Below are 20,563 nucleotides of genomic sequence, written 5' to 3'. Positions count from 1 at the left end.
AAAAAAGTGGTGGGGGCGTTTATTTGAGGGGACGACTATTTGACTAAATCGGCATGTTTCTATCTGTTTTTGCTCCTTATTTTGCACATAATTTCAAACTCTTAAATTTGGGATCAGATCATGTTATGTCAAAAATGATCCATCAAAATATGAACTTTCATGTGTGGTTAGAGAAAACCCGTCTCCTGTAGTTCAACTTCTCCAAATCAAATTCCTTGATTCAGGCATGCCTATGGGATGAGAATCAATTCATCCATACACTAAAGGCAGGTTGTCCACTTTGCGCTTTGTGAAGGGAGTCAAGGTCAATTCTTCCATACACTACAGGCAGGTTGTCCACTTTGCGCTTTGTGAAGGGAGACAAGGTCAATTCTTCCATACACTACAGGCAGGTTGTCCAATTTGCGCTTTGTGAAGGGGTCAAGGTCAATTCTTCCATACACTACAGGCAGGTTGTCCACTTTGCGCTTTGTGAAGGGAGTCAAGGTCAATTCTTCCATACACTAAAGGCAGGTTGTCCAATTTGCGCTTTGTGAAGGGAGTCAAGGTCAATTCTTCCATACACTAAAGGCAGGTTGTCCACTTTGCGCTTTGTGAAGGGAGTCAAGGTCAATTCTTCCATACACTACAGGCAGGTTGTCCACTTTGCGCATACAATTCTTCCATACACTAAAGGCAGGTTGTCCACTTTGCGCTTTGTGAAGGGAGTCAAGGTCAATTCTTCCATACACTAAAGGCAGGTTGTCCACTTTGCGCTTTGTGAAGGGAGTCAAGGTCATTTCTTCCATACACTAAAGGCAGGTTGTCCACTTTGCGCTTTGTGAAGGGAGACAAGGTCAATTCTTCCATACACTACAGGCAGGTTGTCCAATTTGCGCTTTGTGAAGGGAGTCAAGGTCATTTCTTCCATACACTACAGGCAGGTTGTCCACTTTGCGCTTTGTGAAGGGGGTCAAGGTCATTTCTTCCATACACTAAAGGCAGGTTGTCCACTTTGCGCTTTGTGAAGGGAGTCAAGGTCAATTCTTCCATACACTAAAGGCAGGTTGTCCACTTTGCGCTTTGTGAAGGGAGTCAAGGTCATTTCTTCCATACACTAAAGGCAGGTTGTCCACTTTGCGCTTTGTGAAGGGAGACAAGGTCAATTCTTCCATACACTACAGGCAGGTTGTCCAATTTGCGCTTTGTGAAGGGAGTCAAGGTCATTTCTTCCATACACTACAGGCAGGTTGTCCACTTTGCGCTTTGTGAAGGGAGTCAAGGTCAATTCTTCCATACACTAAAGGCAGGTTGTCCACTTTGCGATTTGTGAAGGGAGTCAAGGTCATTTCTTCCATACACTACAGGCAGGTTGTCCAATTTGCGCTTTGTGAAGGGAGTCAAGGTCATTTCTTCCATACACTAAAGGCAGGTTGTCCACTTTGCGCTTTGTGAAGGAGTCAAGGTCAATTCTTCCATACACTAAAGGCAGGTTGTCCAATTTTGCGCTTTGTGAAGGGAGTCAAGGTCAATTCTTCCATACACTAAAGGCAGGTTGAACACTTTGAGCGGTGAGTAATGATCAGTTCTTCCATACACTGAAGGCAGGTTGTCCACTTTGTGGAGGGAGTAATGATCAGTTCTTCCACACACTAAAGGTTGACCACTTTGTGGAGGGAGTAATGATCAGTTATTCCATACACTGAAGGCAGGTTGTCCACTTTGTGGAGGAGTAATGATCAATTCTTCCATGCACTAAAGGTTGACCACTTTGTGCAGGGAGTAATGATCAATTCTTCCACACACTAAAGGTTGACCACTTTGTGCAGGGAGTAATGATTAATTCTTCCACACACTAAAGGTTGACCACTTTGTGCAGGGAGTAATGATCAATTCATCCATACACTGAAGGCAGGTTGTCCACTTTGTGAATGAGAGTAATGATTATTCTTCCACACACTAAGGGTTGACCACTTTGCGCAGGGAGTAATGATTATTCTTCCATGCACTAAAGGTTGACTACTTTGTGCAGGGAGTAATGATCAATTCATCCATACACTGAAGGCAGGTTGTCCACTTTGTGAATGAGAGTAATGATTATTCTTCCACACACTAAGGGTTGACCACTTTGCGTAGGGAGTAATGATTATTCTTCCATGCACTAAAGGTTGACTACTTTGTGCAGGGAGTAATGATCAATTCTTCCACACACTAAAGGTTGACCACTTTGTGAACGGGAGTAATGATCAATTCTTCCATACACTAAAGGTTGATGACTTTGTGCAGGGAGTAATGATCAATTCTTCTATACACTGAAGGCAGGTTGACCACTTTGTGGAGAAATAATGATCAATTCTTCCACACACTAAAGGTTGACCACTTTGTACCTGGAGTAATGATCAATTCTTCCATACACTGAAGGCAGGTTGACCACTTTGTGGAGGAGTAATGATCAATTCTTCCATACACTGAAGGCAGGTTGACCACTTTGTGGAGGAATAATGATCAATTCTTCCATACACTAAAGGTTGCATGACCACTTTGTACCTGGAGTAATGATCAATTCTTCCATACACTGAAGGCAGGTTGTCCACTTTGTGAGGGGTTGTTAACAGGTCCTTGTTCATCTGCTAAGACATCTCCTCCTAAGGCTGCAAACATCTGAGAAGCTGAAATAAACAATGAGTATGTGATGGGTGCATGAGAATAAAATATGATCAGATATGACACATGTAGGCAAAATCAAGTTCAAGTTCAAGTTTATTTCACCATCATCATATCATATAGGTAACAAAATATAGAAAAGGATGGCAGGACAATCACAAGAGCAAAGCTCGAAAGACGTGATTGCCCTCAGTGCAAAAACGAAAAGACGCCTACAAACAACAGACAAGGACGGGGGGGTAAAACGGCAGACTGACAGTACTAGTGCAGACAGACAAAGACGTTGGCAATGGCATTTAAGGAAAATTATGGAGAGGGACAAACCAAAGAACCAAAGAAAATAAACCAATTAATTAAGACTCCTTTTTGCCCCAGGTGTAACCCCATGACAAATCCACCCTATTGGATTGTCACTCACAGGGACTAAGATGAGTGTCCTATCATAGTTAGCAGCTCAAACTTGAAGGCTTAAGCATGTAGCACTTAGCATGTACATTATAATTGGCACAAGACATTACACACAGATAGCAAACAAATGCATTGGGAAGCATGGTGGCCTAATGGTTAGGGCATGAGCTTCATAAATGAAAGGTTGCTGGTTCGAGCCCCATTACGGCCAGTGTGTGTTGCGTTCTTGGACAAGATAGCTTAATTCCCAATTGCTTCATGCCACCCAGGTGTAAGATGGGGAGCTACTGGGGGGGTAATCACAATCTAAGTTGCTGAGAGTACCTGCATGCGCATCAGTTGTGGACTTGGTGATGCGGAAATGATTATGATATATTGATCCTAATGGCAGCAGAATAATTGTTGGAGTGTGCTGATAACTAGGTCATGTTTAGATGAAGTGCATGTTAAATCACCGACATTATTATTTGTTATTTTTATTTATAGGCCTACTTTAATTTTTCTGGGCCAATGGCAAACCAATGGGCTATTCCAGTTAAAATCCATACACTAAGGAAGACATGGCGTTAATCTCCCATGCAGGGGGTGTAGATTTAAAATAAATCTTTTTCAACACCTACAATTTCAATTATTATATTTTGTATACTTACAGTCATTAGGGTTTTTGTGTTCTTCTTTACAAACGGGTCTGGTCTTATGGCATAGGCTGAATCCGGTCTTGAATAGGCAGCCTGAAATCAAAAGAAGACATTGCAATTATAGGTCTGTTTATATCTAGGGACAATTCTTTTACTCATATTAAGGCTGGGTCTATATCCAATATGGTATATATGCATTCCCTGTACAAGAGTGCCCAGTTAGTCCAGCCTAGTTAGCTTAATCATGCAGTCCAATGCAAACCAGTTTAGCTCAATAAGTATTCAACATGTACAAGACTCTAGTGAAAGTGTAGACAAAATTAAATTGGGTATAAATTGCTTAAAAGTAAAGGACAAGTCATTAAAAATGTCATTAGATATTTTTTAAATGAAAAAAAAAAGACAAAAACAGCAGTATTGACAAAGTTGAAGCCCCATTCAAACACATGTAGCTCATCTCTGTAGAGACATTACAAATTCATATAAAATGTCTTATTTTGTCTTTTTATATAAAGAAGCCGCTCATGAAAAAGTTCTTGTTTATCATGGGCACACAACAGGATATTTTTTAAATAGGCCTATACACTACAGCAATTTTGCAAATGATCCAGTAGCTGAGCAACACATATCCTGCAAGAAATCCAAACAATTATAACTGGCCTTAATCTCACATAATATTCAGAAAAATCAAATTCAGAATATGCATTCGATCGCCAGAAACTGGATGCTTGAATATGTTTTGATGGTCGCATATGATCTGTGTATTTCATAAAAAGTCCTCCAGAAAAGATGATGAGACTAAAGAAACTTTCCTTCTCAATTTCCCAGGGAAGTATTAGTACATCGGTACATAACAAAGAGGTCCACTTACCATTCTTATACCACCAGCTGCTGATGAGACACGTGTTTTGCTGTTTGGTCTTGGCTGGTTTGTTACCTGAAAAACAAAATCACAATGTTTGTGCAAGAAAGTATTAGGCAAAAAAAAAACAAGTTTGTTCCCTGTAGCGTGTGCATTACGTTTACATACCTGCCAACATTGAAAACCTAGAAAACAGAGTACATGGCTAACGTAGGGGCGAAAGGGCCGTAGTATCGCCTCTGACGGCGGGGGGTCCAGGGGCCCGCCCAAGGGCCCCTGGTGGGGTCCAGGAGCAAAGCCCCGGTGGGGGTTGAGGGGGCGAAGCCCCCAAAGCTAGAGGGCTTCTATACTGTAAAAACCCTTATAACCCCCTTCACAGAAGACACATTTTATAGAAAACAACAATAAAGAACAAAGTGAAAATGAAGCCCTAGGCTTTATACACTTTGAGGAGGGATTTATACTCCATATCTAGCAACAATTTCAACACATATTTGATGACTACAACCTTTGAAAAAAATGTGAAAAAACATTCTAGGACCTGTTTTTATGAGTTTGAAAAATATGCTTCCTTCACACAGAAAATGTGCTTTTAAAAATGCAGTTTCCTATACTTTTGTACATAACGATCATTCGTTGAAGCAATTTTTTGGCTGTATAACAAGGCCTACGTGACTGATAGGACATTGATATGATGCACAATACAAAGGTTAAAATTTAAAAAAAAATCATTTTTTTCTTTAATTTTTTCAAAGTTTTTGCAACTTTAGAGACCCTCTAGACCTATTCTGAAGGTTTGCATTTGAGGAGGGATTTATACTCCATATCTGGCAACAATTTCAACACATATTTGATGACTGCAACCTTTGAAAAAATGTGAAGACATTCTAGGACCTGTTTTTACAAGTTTGAAAAATATGCTTCCTTCACATAGAAAATGTGCTTTTAAAAATGCAGTTTCCTATACTTTTGTACATAATGATCATTTATTGAAGCGATTTTTTGGCTTTATAACAAGGCCTACGTGACTGATAGGACACTGATATGATGCACAATACAAAGTTAGAAATTCAGAAAAAAAAACATTTAAAAAAACATGTCAAAGTTTTTGTTGACTTTGGAGAACCACTAGGCGTATTCTGAAGTGCTAGGATCATTCACAGTTAATTTGAAAAAATTTGAAAAAATTACAAATAAATTACAGTTTGTTATCTTTAATATGGAAACCACTAACTAATGTTTACCTCTTCATCTATCACATTATTATACATGCATTGGTTTTCCATGCATTTATAATATGTGCTAGATGAAGAGGTAAACATTAGTTAGTGGTTTGCATATTAAAGGATAACAAACTGTAATTTTGTTGTAATTTTTTTCCAATTGTTTTCAAATTAACTGTGAATGATCCTAGCACTTCAGAATAGGTCCAGTGGTTCTCTAAAGTCGCCGAAAACTTTGGAAAAGAAATAAAATAAAAATTATTTACAAAGAAAAAAAAAAAAAAAAAAAAAAAATTTTCCAGAAAATCGGAGTACTCCGATTTTCGGGGTTTAAAACTTCGAAATCGGAGTGACTCATGAAAATCGGAGTAGTTGGCAGGTATGCGTTTATGACAGCTTATCTTGCGCATTAGATTATTTTTTTCACTTTTCAAAGAAAAAAAAATGGAAAAATCGCTAAAAATAATAAAAAACACTACTGGAGTAAACATTTACACATTACACAACAAACGAGCGTATTGAAAAAATACTGGAGAAAACATCACACATGTTTTTAAATACTTTTTAAATCTGCAGATTGAAAGGGGATCATAAATATTCTTGAAAATGATTTTTTTGTGTTTGTGTGTGTCAGAGAGACCCACTGTAAATTCCCATTCCAATTTGCAGCAAAAAAGGTGTTTTTGTCATTTTAAGACATGCATTAAAAAAAAAAACGCATTTCGCATTGACTTTTTTAACCTGCTACATGAAACAAACATGTTTTTTTGCCTTATATCCTATAGATTTCTTTGCTATATATGAAACTATCATGGGTCAGATGTCAAGTTTGAGGGCAATGGTCCCTGAAACAACTTACCCTCTAAAAAAGTGAGCAAGTCCAGGAGCAGGATTTATATTCTTAAATAATAAGAAGCACCAGGACTGATTACATGTAGGGGAAAGTGGGAGAGGCATGCATTATTTTGCAAACATAGTGCAGGCGCAATAGATAGGATCTAAATGGGGCTCCAGGGGCAACATCTGAACCTCATTAGATTTCAAACTACAAAAACACATACTCTGATGCCACAAGTGTTTATTCAAAGGCTGTTAGTTGAGATTTTGGCACAGTTTGGCACATAATTAAGAATTGGCAAACTAACTACTGTAATAAAGAATTCTTATGTGCCAAATATGAGGAATTTTTGAGCCAAAATTGAGCCAATTTTGGAAAAAATGCTTCAGTTAGTGCACCCAATTTCCAGAGAGCATAAATACTTGTTGTCACTGCTCTAGTAATTCTTACCTTCTTGATAATGCCTTTATCAACCAGTTCACCTTTGGTTGTGCGAGGGCAGTTCAGTGCTGCAAAATGAGCCCAGATTTTACCGGATGCAGAAGCAAAATCTTTAGCTGTCCTGAAAATCAACAAATTGTGTCAAATATCTAAATAGGCTGTCACAAATTTCTCATATATTAGTGAGGATTAATATTTTGTTTTATCTAAAATATATCCGCACTATCTGTATGTGTACAGTATTATATTGTTAATTGTTGGGTGGCATCCTTTCTGTGATGTTCAATGCAGTTTTTGGTAGGTCATACAAAAAAGAAACATGATCCTACATGTCCAACCAGTATTGTTGGGAATTAAAAAAGATTGTCGCAACATGATTTGAAACTCTTCAAAACACCAACATGTGCCTGTGCAATATTATACCTTCCGAGGACCAGGGTCTTAGCTAGCCACCCGTCTGGCCGTCATTTTGGACAGGCAAAATTAATGCCTTTGACAGATGCTATATTATAAATTGTATGTTTTGAGAAGCTAATTGACCTTTTTAGTAGACCCAATTTGTAGAACAAGGCCATATCATCACATATTTTAACTCTTTGAACCCCCAATGGGCTATAGATGTCTGGTAAATGTTTTAGAGGTCAAATTAGGACAGGCAATTTCATTCAAAAGACGGGCAACCCTCAATTTCTAGCTAAGACCCTGCCGAGGACGCATATGGTCATGTTTTTTATGTTGGGACCCCAAATATGGTGGTTTTGTGACATGCAAGAAAAAATTTCGCACTTAAGATGTTGATATTTTTCTAGTCCTACATCACAGGGACCTGGTTTTGGTCTTATTTTTTAAGCAATTTAGCAGGCTAAAAGAATCAGAGGAAAAAACTAAAACAATTCACTTTGACTAATTAGTAAAGCTCGTTAAGTGGAATTAGGCAGAGGTGGCGGAGCAGGAGAGACAACCAGGATGATGTTTGAATGTTTGATTTTACAATGAACAGTATATATTGGTATGATTAGCCTAAAGTGGCACACTAAAACATTGTTCAATGAGTAAATAATATTTTGGAAGTATTTATAATCAAATTAATTAATGGAATCATTAAATAAATTAATTAAACCACCGCAGCATACAGACACTACAGAAATGTAAAAATGGTGTATTAGCAAAAGTAATAAATAATACATTTAAAAATACAAGTTTATGTATCACTATTTAATGTAAATTACCTAATTAGCTTGATTAGTGAATCAAAAATACAGGTACTAGTGAGTGATCCATAAGTGGCTCACACAATTTAAGTTTGAATTTCTGCATTCTAACTATACGGTAACAATACAACATGTGTTGTTTGGGCCACCCTGTAAGTGAGATTTCTTGTTTTTATAAAAAGTATACAGTTGCTGTGAATCTGAATATGCCATAAAGCTTCATCCAAATGATTTTCTGCCAATCTTTACTTAATAATATTCAAAATTAAAGACTTGTTAATTTGACCATGATTTTTCATGTAAATTATCGACATATTTTTGACCACCCTGTATCTACGCAATCAAAATACTTGACCGGTAGAAGTTCCATAGGACTGGGTGGGCAATTGAGTTAGATGTATTAAACATGTGTCAAAACATTACATTATCAATGTATGTTCAGTGGTGACCCCCATAACTGAATTAATATTTTTGTCCTAATTTTTTTTGTTACACCCTGTATATTATATGAGTCACCCTGTATAATGACTCCCATTGTATCATTTTTGAAATTGCTTGAGTATATGCTCTCAGAATATATATACTTTTATAGGGTTCTCATGTAAACCTATTGAGTTATAGCACCAAACCTGTAAAAGCATGTGATTTGCTTGAAAAATACACATGTCACGCAATTGGTACCCAGTATAAAAAACATGACCATATATTATTATACCTTCCGAGGACACAGAATCCATCCATACTTGACACATGAAGCATGGACTTTGTCCTCAGAAGAATATAAGTGTTGATTGTTGAACATGTGTTCCTTGGAATAATACTGATATCCAGCACCCAGGTTTTAGCACCTTTCTGGAGTATGTATGGACATGCAAATTATCATGGCGAGTGTATTCAAAACTATTTCCTTGTACTATTACTTGGCCATACATACCATCACCTAATGTTACACTATGGTTTACTTTGGTGGACACTGATGTTGACAAGGCTGTTCTCGACAATTTTATCAACAAATCAATTTTCCCGATTGTCAACAAGCAATTGTCAACAAAAAATAATCAATACAAAACTTAAAGAAAAACTTAGGCAATAGAAATTATTTAGTTTGATCTTTTGATCGACCATCGATGCTAGGTTGATCCTTACTATTTATTAAAATCAATTAATTGACTATTGTTAATTGTGATAGCATATGAATATTAACATGTATTGAAATTGACCAATGTAAATTTAGCATTAATTTTCATTAATTAGTTGCCAGTTAATTAATAAGCAGCATGGACGGTCAATCCAAAGATCAACAAATTTGGTTCTGGTGCCTTAAGATATGCATAACATGATAACATCACCATTATTTGCCATGAAACTGCATTCTTCTATTTCATCCTTAAGTGATGTAGATTATCTTTCCATTATAAATTCTAATAATGAATAATTGGGTATATGGGGTATATGGTAATATTTTGATGCATAAAAACAATGCATAACATGGTCTTAAAATTTTGATTTTATGGATCTTGAGATTTGACAATTGTCAACAAAACTCTACTTGCACAACAGCCCTATAGTAGACACATTCAGGGTCCTGAAACAAAGTGTACAGGTCCTACAAAATCCAATCCATACAAACACACAAATAAATAAGAATAAATAAGAATACACTCACAACAACAAAATGAAAACAACATCCAAACTACTCTTGAATATTACCTTCCTTCTGCATCGGGAAGTTCTGGTTGAGCACCTTTTTCTAATAGCAACATCACAACCTAAAAGAAGAAAAACTTAGTTCATTATTTTATTTTGGGATTTCTATGAATTAAAACACTTTGCATAAGCTATATGATGTGATTACAACACAGCATTCTTATATTTCTGTAAACAGGTTATGAAGAATTTGTATATTTACCCTAGAGATTCGCCTAATGGTGGGCTTGGGCTCCTTTTCCTTGGGGTTAATTAAAAATATAGAGCTCCCTCCTCTGAAATCCCAATTAGAATTAAGGTTCGGTGCCCTTATTTGCTGGTGGGAATTTTACGGGTGGGCACTAGGTTGTGCCTAAAATACCACTTATGTTAAGGGAGCCCATAGCGCCATAGGGGAACCTTTACGGTATGCATATATAATACGTAATTGTATATATTCTGTGATATAAACTGTGCAGTATTGAAGCCCAAATTCTTTTAACCAAGTTCAATTTTATTTCCAGGTAATGTCCATTTGTGACACATTCTGATCCACTCAGACCAGTTAAAGTAAGAAAAGTTGAAAATTGAGTTATGAATATTTTGCAGTAAACCTCTGACGAGCGCATACGTGATGTTGCAAAGTCATAGCTAACAACTCATAGGTGCAAAGTTCATTCATAAATTTCCACTCGGCAACAGCAGATCACCTCAGCAGCCAATCAGAGACAAGGTACATTCCAACAAAGTAAATAAGCGATGTTTGCTTAAAATACGATCTCGTCAATGGTTATCTGCAAAATATCATACCATTACTATCCTTGCTCAGTCCTTGGCAAACTTGGTTGCAAAGTTATGAATGTTTATATATCAAATTTCTTATGTCCTTATCTCAATTTCATTATTGCAGACTTTGGTCTGATTAGATCAGACCAGGCCACATTTTATAGCTGCATGCTAGCCTTTTCATTTCATCATCACTGTACAGTTCATACTCACCTTGCCATGTTCTTGAAAGGCTGCCGCATGCAATGGTGTCCATAATGTACCCTGATTTTGATGATTTACATTTGCACCTTGTTCTGATAATGACTTCACTACGTTGTGAAAACCCCAAAAGGCAGCTGTATGAGAGAAGAAGTAAAAAAGTTTTGCTGTGTTATTTGTTTCAAGAGTGCATTAAACAATTGACAACAGAGTTACATTAGCCAATTTTGACCTTTCGTTTTGAAGATATGGATTTTTTTCCCAAAACACCAATGAAAATGAAAATTATTTGATATCAGAAAGACATTCTTCGTATTCAGAATGCAATTCGATATGTCTGATGTGCTCTCATGATGGCCCACAAAAAATACTGTCGAAACGCTCAAAACGCTAATTCCAGATCCCTTAAAGTGTCAAAGATTATAAATAAACATACACATTTTTGTCACTCTGAATAAATAGACAGATTGGCACTGAAAGAGACGTTGTATGAATCCTTTCCACAGAATGATGAATAAAATAAAAACTTCTCAAAACTTACCAATGTAGAGTTGGCTTTGAATAACATCTTCTGTATTCCCTTGAACTTCAACACTTTCTGATAAAAACTTCTCTACCAACTGTACAAGAGAATTAAAAGCAAACAAAAAGAAACTTGTAAAAAGTATTATTTCAAGAGTTCATTCAGAAATTAACAATATCATACATGTACGCATGAAAATACCAATTTGCCCTGTCTTTGATTTCCCTGATAAGACAGCAAATTTTTAAATTGTTTCATCAAGATATACAGTATTGTTCGTATTAAATAAGTGCCCACCCAGTCTCTATTAAACACCCACCCCCAAAATTTTCCAAAGTGAAAATTGAAAAAGCAATAAAATTTACCATTATTATACATGAAAAGAATGTTATCATTGTCACCCGTCTTTCGCAGTTCGTAAATAAATGCAACTTGCAAATGCATCACCACTTGCTCGAGAAGTCTAGCCAAGCGTTTGCTCACCGATAGCTTCACATTCTAGGCTAGAGACCATTGCATTCAAAATCTAGTCGGATTTGCTGATGCATGACACCGTGTAAAGCAATGGAAGTTCAGAAGTAAACACAGCCGATCACGACAGGCGATTGCATCAAAAACGTTGCTAAAATTACACTTCAGCAAAATTTTAGACTGTCCAAAATAGGCAAATCTTGCACAAAAGATACAGTTGACTCATCGAAATAACTTTCATCGAAATTTCAACATAAACAGAATAAAAAACCTCAGGTGCAAAAAATTGCACCGCTGTCCAAAACGGAGCTAGAGTTCTAGAGTAAATCACCACTCCTTAAGTTTTTATTGAGAACAATTTTCCAACTCCCTACCCGGGGGTTACTTGGATTATTTTTTGACGGGGATGTGCCGGTCAAGCTTCCTAACTCTTACCCATTTCCAAGGGTAATTTTTCCGAAAATAGGGACCCATATCTAAGGATTTTCAGGAAATAAGGACCCATATCTAAGGATTTGAGCTAAGATGATGCTTAGATAAATGCGATAGCTTGGTAGCCGTACAGTATTTTTTGGACTCTGGATAATGTATTTTAGGCTATTTTTGCTAATTTTTAGACTTAGTTTAAATCACCAAGATTTGAAAAAATGAGGTGAATATGCAGCATAACTCGGTGTATGTTATGCTTTGCAAAAATGCAAACTGCAAATGCATCACTACCGTTCGAGTTTTTATCACGAAAAGTTTTCCAACTCGGTAATTTATTATGAATTAAAGATCAACAGAATCAATCATGGAAAATTGGTAACATGTAGGTATGAAAGGTGAATTCAAATTTGCCATTAAACTGCATCATTTTATATATCAAATTAAAATGTAAATGACAAACCAAAACTGTTTTGTCATTTACATCTTGTCAAAGATTGACTTTCATCAAAAAGATTCAGCTAACAAAACAGCATTTCAGTAATGTTTCTAGATCTTAAAACAGTGATGATAGCATTATTGATGGGATTCATCAGGATCATTCAAAAGTCAATTAACTAAATGAGATTCTGGTTACACTTTCAGATCCAAAAAATTGAAGTACTCACTCAAAATATTTCAGTTCCAATCAGGAACCTTTCACTCTGCAATGACTTGTAAGTGGTGTTTCTAGATGTCAGCAGCCCTAGGTGGCTGTGATGACGAGGGGGCATACAAACTGGACAGAATCTACTACGACCAGATCATCTCAAAATGGCAACCTACAAAAGTGGCGACGTCATTACAGCCACCTAGGACTGCTGACATCTAGAAACACCACTTACAGTCATTGCAGAGTGAACAAGGTTCCTGATTGGAACTGAAATATTTCGAGTGAGTACTTAAATTTTTTGGATCTGTAACCAGAATCTCATTTAATTAAGTGATAGCAGCTTTTCTATGTGGAACTGCTATCAAAATCCCTCTAAAAATAAAATTCCATACATGTGCGAGTCAGTGAGTATCTCATCACCCAAAAAAATCATATAATCGGGTCAAGTGAAGTATAGACAACATATAGGGTCGTGCGCCATGAATTGGGGCCAAATGCGTTACAATTGAGCAATTTACATGTTTTTGTACTTAAACTGATCTAATTCATAAACTGTTCATCAAAATCCTATAAAATTATTATATATCACTGTAAAGCTTAGAGTACCAGGAATACACACATACAAACAATTGGTCAATATACAGGGTGCCACAAATGTCATATAGGGAGGAAAAGTTGAATTTTGGTTCAAAAAGTATACTATTTTGTTACTTTCTTATTTACTAACATAACACCTGTTCTGCTAAAACCTTTTTAGATGTGCTAATAACATTGTTATAGGCTTTCAAAAAAAGCAAACTTGTAATGATGAGTTATGTTGCCTACCTGAGATACAGGGTGTTCAAAAGTTGTACATAATTTTTATAATTTTGATTACATTTTCAATCAAAACTGTTTTCCTCCATGCCCCACACAAATACCAGTGGCATATTTGAATTCCTCATCAAATTTCAATCCAAAAAATGTTAACTTTTACAGCAGTGGGGTAATTCCTTCAAGATATATGACCTTCAGAACATTTCGGAGCATAAATGAATACTTAACACAGTAGGCCTAACGTATAGGAAAAGCCTAGAACCCATGACACAGAATGCAGCACACTTGCAACAAATTAACTTAGCTTAGAGTAAAACTGGTCACATTTCAAACTAGACATAAATACCAAAACAATGGTACATGTACATTATCCATCCCAATACCTTGCTGGGTTATGAAGTTACAGCAAAAAATATATTTGTGAGGTGCTAAAAATCAAAATTCCCTATAGGCCTACCTTAACACATGCCTCAACCGTAGGATCCTCAACCGTAGGATCCTCCACCCCTGACTTCACATCGTTTGAATTGCAATATCTCAAGAAGTAAATAAAGTGTGAAGTTCTTTCTTTCCACAAATTGAGCTAGATAAAATAAAAGCAACTAATTGAGACCAAAATTAGTTCAGTACCCCTCTCCATTCTTGAGATCTGGGACAAAACGTCCCATATAAAATTAAAAAATGTAACGACTCCACCTTTTCCTATACCCCAATTCATGACGCACGACCATAGGTTTCCTTTACCAATCTGTTCTTTTAAATTTCTATGTATTCAAAATATGTATTGTGTTTGGGCCCCGGTCTAGGCGAATTTGGCTGACTATAGAAGAATTTTCAAATTCGTGGACATCGTGGAACATATAGTGCGTGGCTGTGCATCGACCGTCGTAGTAAGCAGTTGTACGCAGATAGCCTCGCTAATATGGACGCGTAGAGTAGCGTTGTACACGCGTGTAGTTAGCATAATTAGTCGCGGAGTAACAAGCGTAGTTGAATGTTCCACGATGTCCACGAATTTGATAATTTTTCTATAGCAAGGTTTGCATCTCATACCTATAACATAACTGTGGTCAGTTCCAATAATTGAAACTCACGGCTCCGACCGGGAGTTCCAACAGGTGCTGTGTTTGTGTTGTATTTGTTTAATGTGCATTCACATACACATTTAGCCGGGACTTAGCCGTCGGTACGAAGAAATTGTTGCTCCAAAAATGATTGCAAATTACACATTTGTAATTATTTTTCACCACAAAATATGATATGAAAACACAGGTGAGGTGAACAATGTATGAATATATGGAGAGGTCAAACAGGTTGTTAATTATTGTCAAATTTAATATTTTGCGACATTTCTAATGAAAACAATTAACACTGAAGACACCCTATGGAACCTGCTACAACTTGAGAACAAGTCCTCAAACGTTTGAAATTTGTAGTTACAACTGAACTGTGGTAAGCTTACCGTCACCCGATCCGTTTAGCGTCCATAACGACCACGTTGCACTGCCTAAACTATACTTTCATACCACATAAGAATGATCTTACCTTTTCGTCACCTTTTTGAGATAACGTTGATAGTTCTGGAACGCTAATCCTGGCTGTTGCAAGCTGGTTTTGTAGATCTACTAATACAGTATCCGGATTTTTTGATTCTTGGTTAGTGGCAGCCATCTTTGTTTCCGACAACAACATCCTCGTTCACAATTTTTTTATATTGTAATTATATTACGGACCACTTCATTATTTCAGAGGGGTAGCTGTATGGTAAAATGATATCTCTAGCAGTAGGGGGAGGGGGAAAGGGTTGAATTTGCCACCCCACCTGAAAATCACTTTGCCAGTTGCCACCCCAATGCCCTCCCCAAATCCTGGTACCACCGCTGCTGTTAGGGGGAATTTTCTTCGGAAGGGGAGGGGTCCCAAATATAGGCCTACTGGAAAGAAAAAATTGGGGGGTGGGGGCTCATAACATTTTTGATGACCAAAATGTAGGGAGCCACAAGATGACCACAGTGTATTTATCATTCAAAAAGACTGATTTCAATACAATTTTAGCCCGTTTAGGGGTTAAGGTGTATTGGTGGTGGGGTGGGGGTCATAAATATTTTTGCTGCCGACAGGGGGTTCGAAATTTTATTGACGTTGAATTTGGGACCCCCTTCTGAAGAAAATGTTGGGGGAAGGTCGTTGGTATTGGCCTGCACCTGTGGATGATATGTGTGGACGTTACCAAAATCATGGAAAAAGGGGTCATTTTTAGGGCTTGTCCGCGAAATTGGAAAAATAGGGGCGTTTTATGACTTTTATCGCACAAATGTCCGCGAAATTTAAAAAAAGGGGTTCTTATTATTTTCTCCCGATCCCGTGGATCAGGGGTAGCGCTAAAAATAAACACTTCAGTGTCCGCAGGGACCCCACGACCTTGCAAAAAATTAAAAAGTAGGGGGTCCGGAGTACAGTTTAGTGAGTCCGAGTTACACAAATGCAGCATAAAATGGTATGTCTGCAATAGCGGTAGATTGAAAAAAAACTGGGTGTAGGCCTACTGTCTGCAGGGACCCCTGAACTTGCAGAAAATTTAAAGACAGGGGGTCCGAACTCTATTTCAGTGGGTCCGGGACCCCAAAAAGCAACCTAGCGCTACTAAGATATTAAATCACAGGAATAAATTGGTTTCCTACTTCGTACTAGACTACTCCGTAGTCCACTTGGCCATTGTGCATACTCTGGATATTGCATTTAAGCTTAAAACTCCGATTTAATTAATTTGTGCACAATTGATAGATTTTCACAACTCATCTTTTCAGTCACCGTACTCCCTCTGTTTGTTAACTCGGATAATAAACAGATTCTAAAATTAGAATTGTTCAGTATTGAAGTGCTTATATACCTGGGTAATGACATTATGATGTTGCATGCAATAATATAAGCTATACGTATACTTTACTTTTACTGTCACTAATATAATTATATAAACTTTTTCATAACAATTTAATACTAGTATTTTGATGTAATAAATATCAGTATAATTTCGAGTTCATGCAACTGAATGCTTTCGTCATGATTAATAACATGTTTTATTTATCAAAAATCGACTATGGCATAGTCTAACTTCGTACTCATCCCGTGATCAATATTGTTCTCGGTTCTATTTCGTGCGTAGCCTAAGCATTAGACTATGCCATAGTCGAATTTTATTAAAAATATGTTATTATTAGTCATGATGAACCCATTTCGTTGAACTCAAAATTATACTGATGTTTATTAAAATTGAAATATTCAATAGTAAAATGGTCATAAAGAGTTAAAAATATCAGACGATTAGTGACAATAAAAGTAATTGAATGCAACATTATCTTGCATAATTATAACGGCTCACTATACTGAACAATTCTGATTTTGGAATCTACCAGTTTATAGCGAACCCGACTTGGGAAGCTAACAAACAGAGGGAGTAGGGTGACTGATCAGATGTGAAAATCTATCAATTGTGCACACATTAATTAAATCAGAGTTTTAAGCTTAAATACAATATCCAGAGTATGCACAATGGGCAAGTGGACTACGGGGTAGTCTACCTAAGCATAGATTCATAAAAGCCTCGTCCTTGAAATCTTGAAATAGGGTCAAAATTGCAAATGTGTCCTCGGAATCTAAAAAATAGGGGTGTCTCAGAGTACCATTTTGTTCTGGTTCCGGAGTAAAAAATGGGGTAAAATTTCATGATTTGTCCTTGAAATCGACTGCGAACGGGGGTAATTTGTACTCAGAATATAGGCCTAAAGCCCTTTTGATTGTATGTTACACCATCGACCCAACTCACCCCTTTTTTGAAAAGTGAGACAACCTCACTTAGAAACTTTTTTTACGACAAGCTAGGTGGTTAATCTTTCAATCACTTAGGGGGTCGGGCCAATTAAGGTCATGCATGTCGGATCACCGTGCAACATGGAAGGAACGAAGGTAAGAGACGTGTAAATAATGTCTTTTTTGTCACTTTACGAATATAAGATTAACTTGAAAAATTATGCTGAGGTAAGCTATAAAATAAACAATAACACTGTGCACTTGAATATTCTACACATTCGTATTTTACTGTCAGAAATCTGGTTGAAATCACACACACTTTTCTGTTGTTTACATGAAGCTCCCCATTGAGTTTGCATGGAGAACTTTCGAGAACAAGTTCCAGAATTCTGCAGTGAGTAAACACTACACGTGCTGACAAGCCTGATAAATATAATAACTACTTAGTAAAATGTTTAATAAAGAGGAAAATCTGTATTAATCATTCAACGTTTGCTGTGAATTTCAAGCTAGCTGTACACAGTTTGATCATCTTCATCATTGAAGTCTGATGACTCATTCTTCACATTCCTCGCATTCCATTGATAGCTGACAGCTTTGTGTGAGATTGGTTTACAAACTGTTGTGAATAAAATTAATTATAGCCATATATGGCAAAATGTATGTGAAAATAGTGGTGATTCCCTTAATTTTTCAGGAGAATTTATTATTTATAAAAGTTGAGCCCAGCCCCAGATCTTGAGCATCATTTATTCTAGGCAGCCTGCTTTTTAAAATATTTCTGTATAAAAAAACCCCAGAGACCAGAGAGTCATAAAAAACACATAAAATTGAATGGACATAGGGTGCAGCAAATTAAATTCTTGATTTTCACATATATTTTCAGGAAGCAAGTGATGTAGGCTATGATCTGATGAGATTTAGTAATTGTTTGGAAATTGAAATTGAAATATATTCTTGCAAAACGGTCATTTTACCCTATTGTACATGTAGGTAGGATTTTTTTTATAGATATTCTGTTGATGCTCATGTGTTCAAATTAAAGGGCATTTCGTGATCCACAGCCTCATCCCCACTTTTCCCAAAAAAAGTTGAGATTTTTACACCACTGGATACCTCTGGCTACATAATGTTTATGTACCAAATATTTCTTGCAGATTAATCCGCTTAGCAAAAATATCGCCAAATTTGAATTTCGTTCTGGTGCACCAGAACGAAATTACAACTTACATTGTCTATGGAGCAGTGTAATACACATAATCATGCATAACTCGCATAAGCGCAAAATCGGAATCAACTGAAATTTTGGAAATAAGCTTTTTTCGTGGATATCTACTGAAAAATGTCATAAAAAGAGGATGCTAGGATCACGTAAATCCTCCTTTAAGATGATATTTATTTTTTATGAGTCAACTGTCTTTTAGAGGCAGGTTGGTTAATTTGAACATTCTAAAATATTTTGCCATATATTGTAACATTTCCATAAAAAATAGATGATTTTAAATGTATTTCTTTTCCATAAAATTTTGATTTAAATTTTGACTCTGATATATCCCCTTTTAATTTTAAAGCCAAACAACTAAGGTAAAGCAAAAAAATAATTGGAATTTACTACCGGTGCCGATGATCTCTTCTTGATCTTGATCTCGATGCTTATACTGCCCAACACTCCCGGATAGGTTGATATGTGCATCAAGCCTTGAATTAAATAAGCAAACTGGAACCAGGAGCAATTTGTTTTTGAACATTGCTCCTGGTTCACTGTGATTTTACAAGAACCAGGAGCAATTTCTGAAGAAATAGGAGCAATTTTCAAATGGTAATCCTTTTCTGCATACAATACCAGCACTACTGCATAAGTGCAAAACTGGAACCAGGAGCAATTTGTTTTTAAAATAGCTCCTGGTTCATGTGAATTACAAGGACCAGGAGCAATTGGTGGCTTTACGAGAGCAAATTTGCTCCCCGCGCCCGCTTATTTCAAGACTCGATGTGCATGCATGTGGTTCTTAGTCACCAATTTGGTTTCTTGATTTCTTGTAGATGTTGCGTTATGTTGGTTTTAAATTGAGTGGGATCTAATATGTCTATACAGTTCTGGGTAGGAAGGCGTAAGTTTGTAAACGTCTTTGTTGGCGTTGGATTTGTTGATATGTGACATGATCAAGGGGAATGAGTCACATGTCAATCCTGGTCGAAAATGAAAAAGTTTTACATATGTTTCTAAAGAGGACATTTAGGGCTTTAAGAAACTGAAAACCCCATGTTGATACATCTTTTCTTTTTGCGGTTACGTTAATTTATCAATCGCTGAAAACAATATCGTAATATCGTAATATCATTATGCATTTAAAGTGTATTTTGGTCAATCATACATGCTATTCTAATTTAATTATATTGATTTAATTGTTACTGCCTAAATGTATTGATATTTATTTATACCAATGACTCTTGTTTACATTTAATGTTATTACTTTGTTGAGCTATTAGTATCACTTGTATATTGATGTTGATGATTGATGAAAATAAAATATGAATGAATGAATGAACAATAAAAACAAAAGAATTTCAACACTTTGCCAATATCTCAAAATCAATATTAGTGACATCCGACTCATTTCCCTTGATCATGTCACATACGCAGAATTGTTGTGGAGCTGTGATTGACGCAGAGGAGACTGAAGCAAATTTCCAATGGGTAGGGATAGGTAACCGGTTGCAGCTTTATGGAGAACTGTGAGAGGCAATGACTGGTTCTTCTGGTTTCAAGTGAAGTAAAATCAAGGTCTGCTGTCATTTTTATGACACATCCCTTGGAGTGTAAGTGGTAATCACTCTAAATGAACCTCACTGCTCTCTTTTGAATCACTTCAATTTGGATTTTGGCTTTCTTAGTACCGTGTGTGAATCCCAACATGATGGAGCATATTC

General features: G+C 36.6%; 2 protein-coding genes across 2 annotated transcripts in view; one reads left to right on the top strand and one right to left on the bottom strand.

Moving 5' to 3' along the window:
- Positions 1–1,462: 1,462 nt before the first annotated feature.
- On the bottom strand, positions 1,463–15,517 carry LOC140144483 (uncharacterized). The gene is given in 9 exon segments (XM_072166294.1): positions 1,463–2,648; positions 3,702–3,717; positions 3,720–3,782; positions 4,561–4,626; positions 7,063–7,174; positions 9,975–10,033; positions 10,950–11,074; positions 11,479–11,557; positions 15,371–15,517. Coding segments are annotated over 9 exon segments (777 nt in total). The 3' UTR covers positions 1,463–2,538.
- A 2,224-nt stretch (positions 15,518–17,741) lies between these two features.
- LOC140144485 (protein unc-45 homolog B-like) overlaps positions 17,742–20,563 on the top strand; it is a 166,312-nt gene continuing 163,490 nt past the window's right edge. Inside the window, 1 exon segment of the mRNA XM_072166296.1 lies at positions 17,742–17,788. Within this exon segment, the coding sequence (XP_072022397.1) occupies positions 17,750–17,788 (39 nt within the window). The 5' untranslated portion in view covers positions 17,742–17,749.

The sequence above is a fragment of the Amphiura filiformis genome, unplaced genomic scaffold (genome assembly GCF_039555335.1).
Source record: "Amphiura filiformis unplaced genomic scaffold, Afil_fr2py scaffold_58, whole genome shotgun sequence".
Classification (NCBI taxonomy): Eukaryota; Metazoa; Echinodermata; class Ophiuroidea; order Amphilepidida; family Amphiuridae; genus Amphiura; species Amphiura filiformis.
Note: the sequence above shows the minus strand (reverse complement) of the source record. Positions and strands in the feature narration are given on the sequence as shown.